Source organism: Camelina sativa, chromosome 5 (genome assembly GCF_030686135.1).
Source record: "Camelina sativa cultivar CO46 ecotype springtype chromosome 5, ASM3068613v1".
NCBI lineage: Eukaryota > Viridiplantae > Streptophyta > Magnoliopsida > Brassicales > Brassicaceae > Camelina > Camelina sativa.
Window position 1 is genome coordinate 32,781,830 of NC_141884.1, and position 1,126 is coordinate 32,782,955.

At 38.2% G+C, this 1,126-nt stretch overlaps 1 protein-coding gene across 1 annotated transcript; it reads right to left on the bottom strand.

Annotated features, from left to right (window-relative positions):
- Nucleotides 1-305: 305 nt before the first annotated feature.
- LOC147944644 (uncharacterized) lies at nucleotides 306-839 on the bottom strand. The gene has a single exon (XM_087512669.1). It carries the CDS (start codon nucleotides 837-839, stop codon nucleotides 306-308), a length of 534 nt encoding a protein of 177 aa, XP_087368795.1.
- Between the last annotated feature and the right edge of the window lie 287 nt (nucleotides 840-1,126).

Sequence of the window (1,126 nt, forward strand, 5' to 3'; positions counted from 1 at the left end):
GTTACTCAATCATTTAAATATTATTTTTTTACATAAAATATAAAACAATAAAATATTACAAATTTAGGAATATTAAACATAAATTTAAAATAAGAAATATTAAACATATTATACATAATTCCAAAGAAGTTTTATTGATGGGTTGCACCAAATTTTTGCCAAATATGCTCAATCAAGTCTTTTCTGCCATTTTCCTCTTGACTGGATGAAAGTTGCCCAGTTGGGATAGATACCGTAAGTGAGGTAATACGCCATATTGTATTGATGTCCATTGACAACGTATGAAACTCTTGGAGCTCGGCCCTCTAAGATATCTCAAACACCGGTGAGCGGTCCAAAACATTGATATCATTTAACGTACCCGGTGGTCCAAAAAATGCTTGCCAAATCCATAAATCTTGGGATGCCACTGCCTCTAGTACAATTGTTGGTTTTCCAGATCCACGTGAATATTGTCCTTTCCATGCAGTTGGAAAATTCTTCCACTCCCAATGCATACAATCTATGCTACCCACCATTCCGAGGAAACCGCGTTGTTCTCCAATATACAGTAATCTATGGAGGTCTTCCGCTGTAGGTCGTCTGAGATAGACGTCTCCAAATAGATCGATAACTCTGTCTCCAAATTTTTCAAGGCATTTGTGTGCGGTTGTTTCAGCTATTCGTAAATATTCATCAAACAAATCTCCCGAACATCCGTATGCCATCATACGGATAGCTGCAGAACATTTTTGAAGTACAGAAAGACCGAGCCTTCCAGTAGCATCTCGTCTTTGTCTGAAGTACGGGACTCCATTCTCAATAGTATTGACTATGCGTTCGAACAATGGTTTGTTCATTCTAAAGCGACGGCGGAACATAGCGGGAGTGTAAGTCGGATTCTCACTAAAATAATCATTCCATAGTTGAGTGTGGCCTTCTTCGCGGTTTCATTCTATGTGCACTCTTCGGAATATTGGAGCTGGTGGTTCTTCCTCCTGATTGTACTGAATCCCTTCCACTATACTATCAACTTCTTCCTCTACCATTTCATCAACTTCATGATCAGAACTCCAATTAGACATTATTAGTCAAATTGGTTTAGTTGTGAGGCTTATTGGAAGTTGGGTTTTTTTTTGTTTAAGGT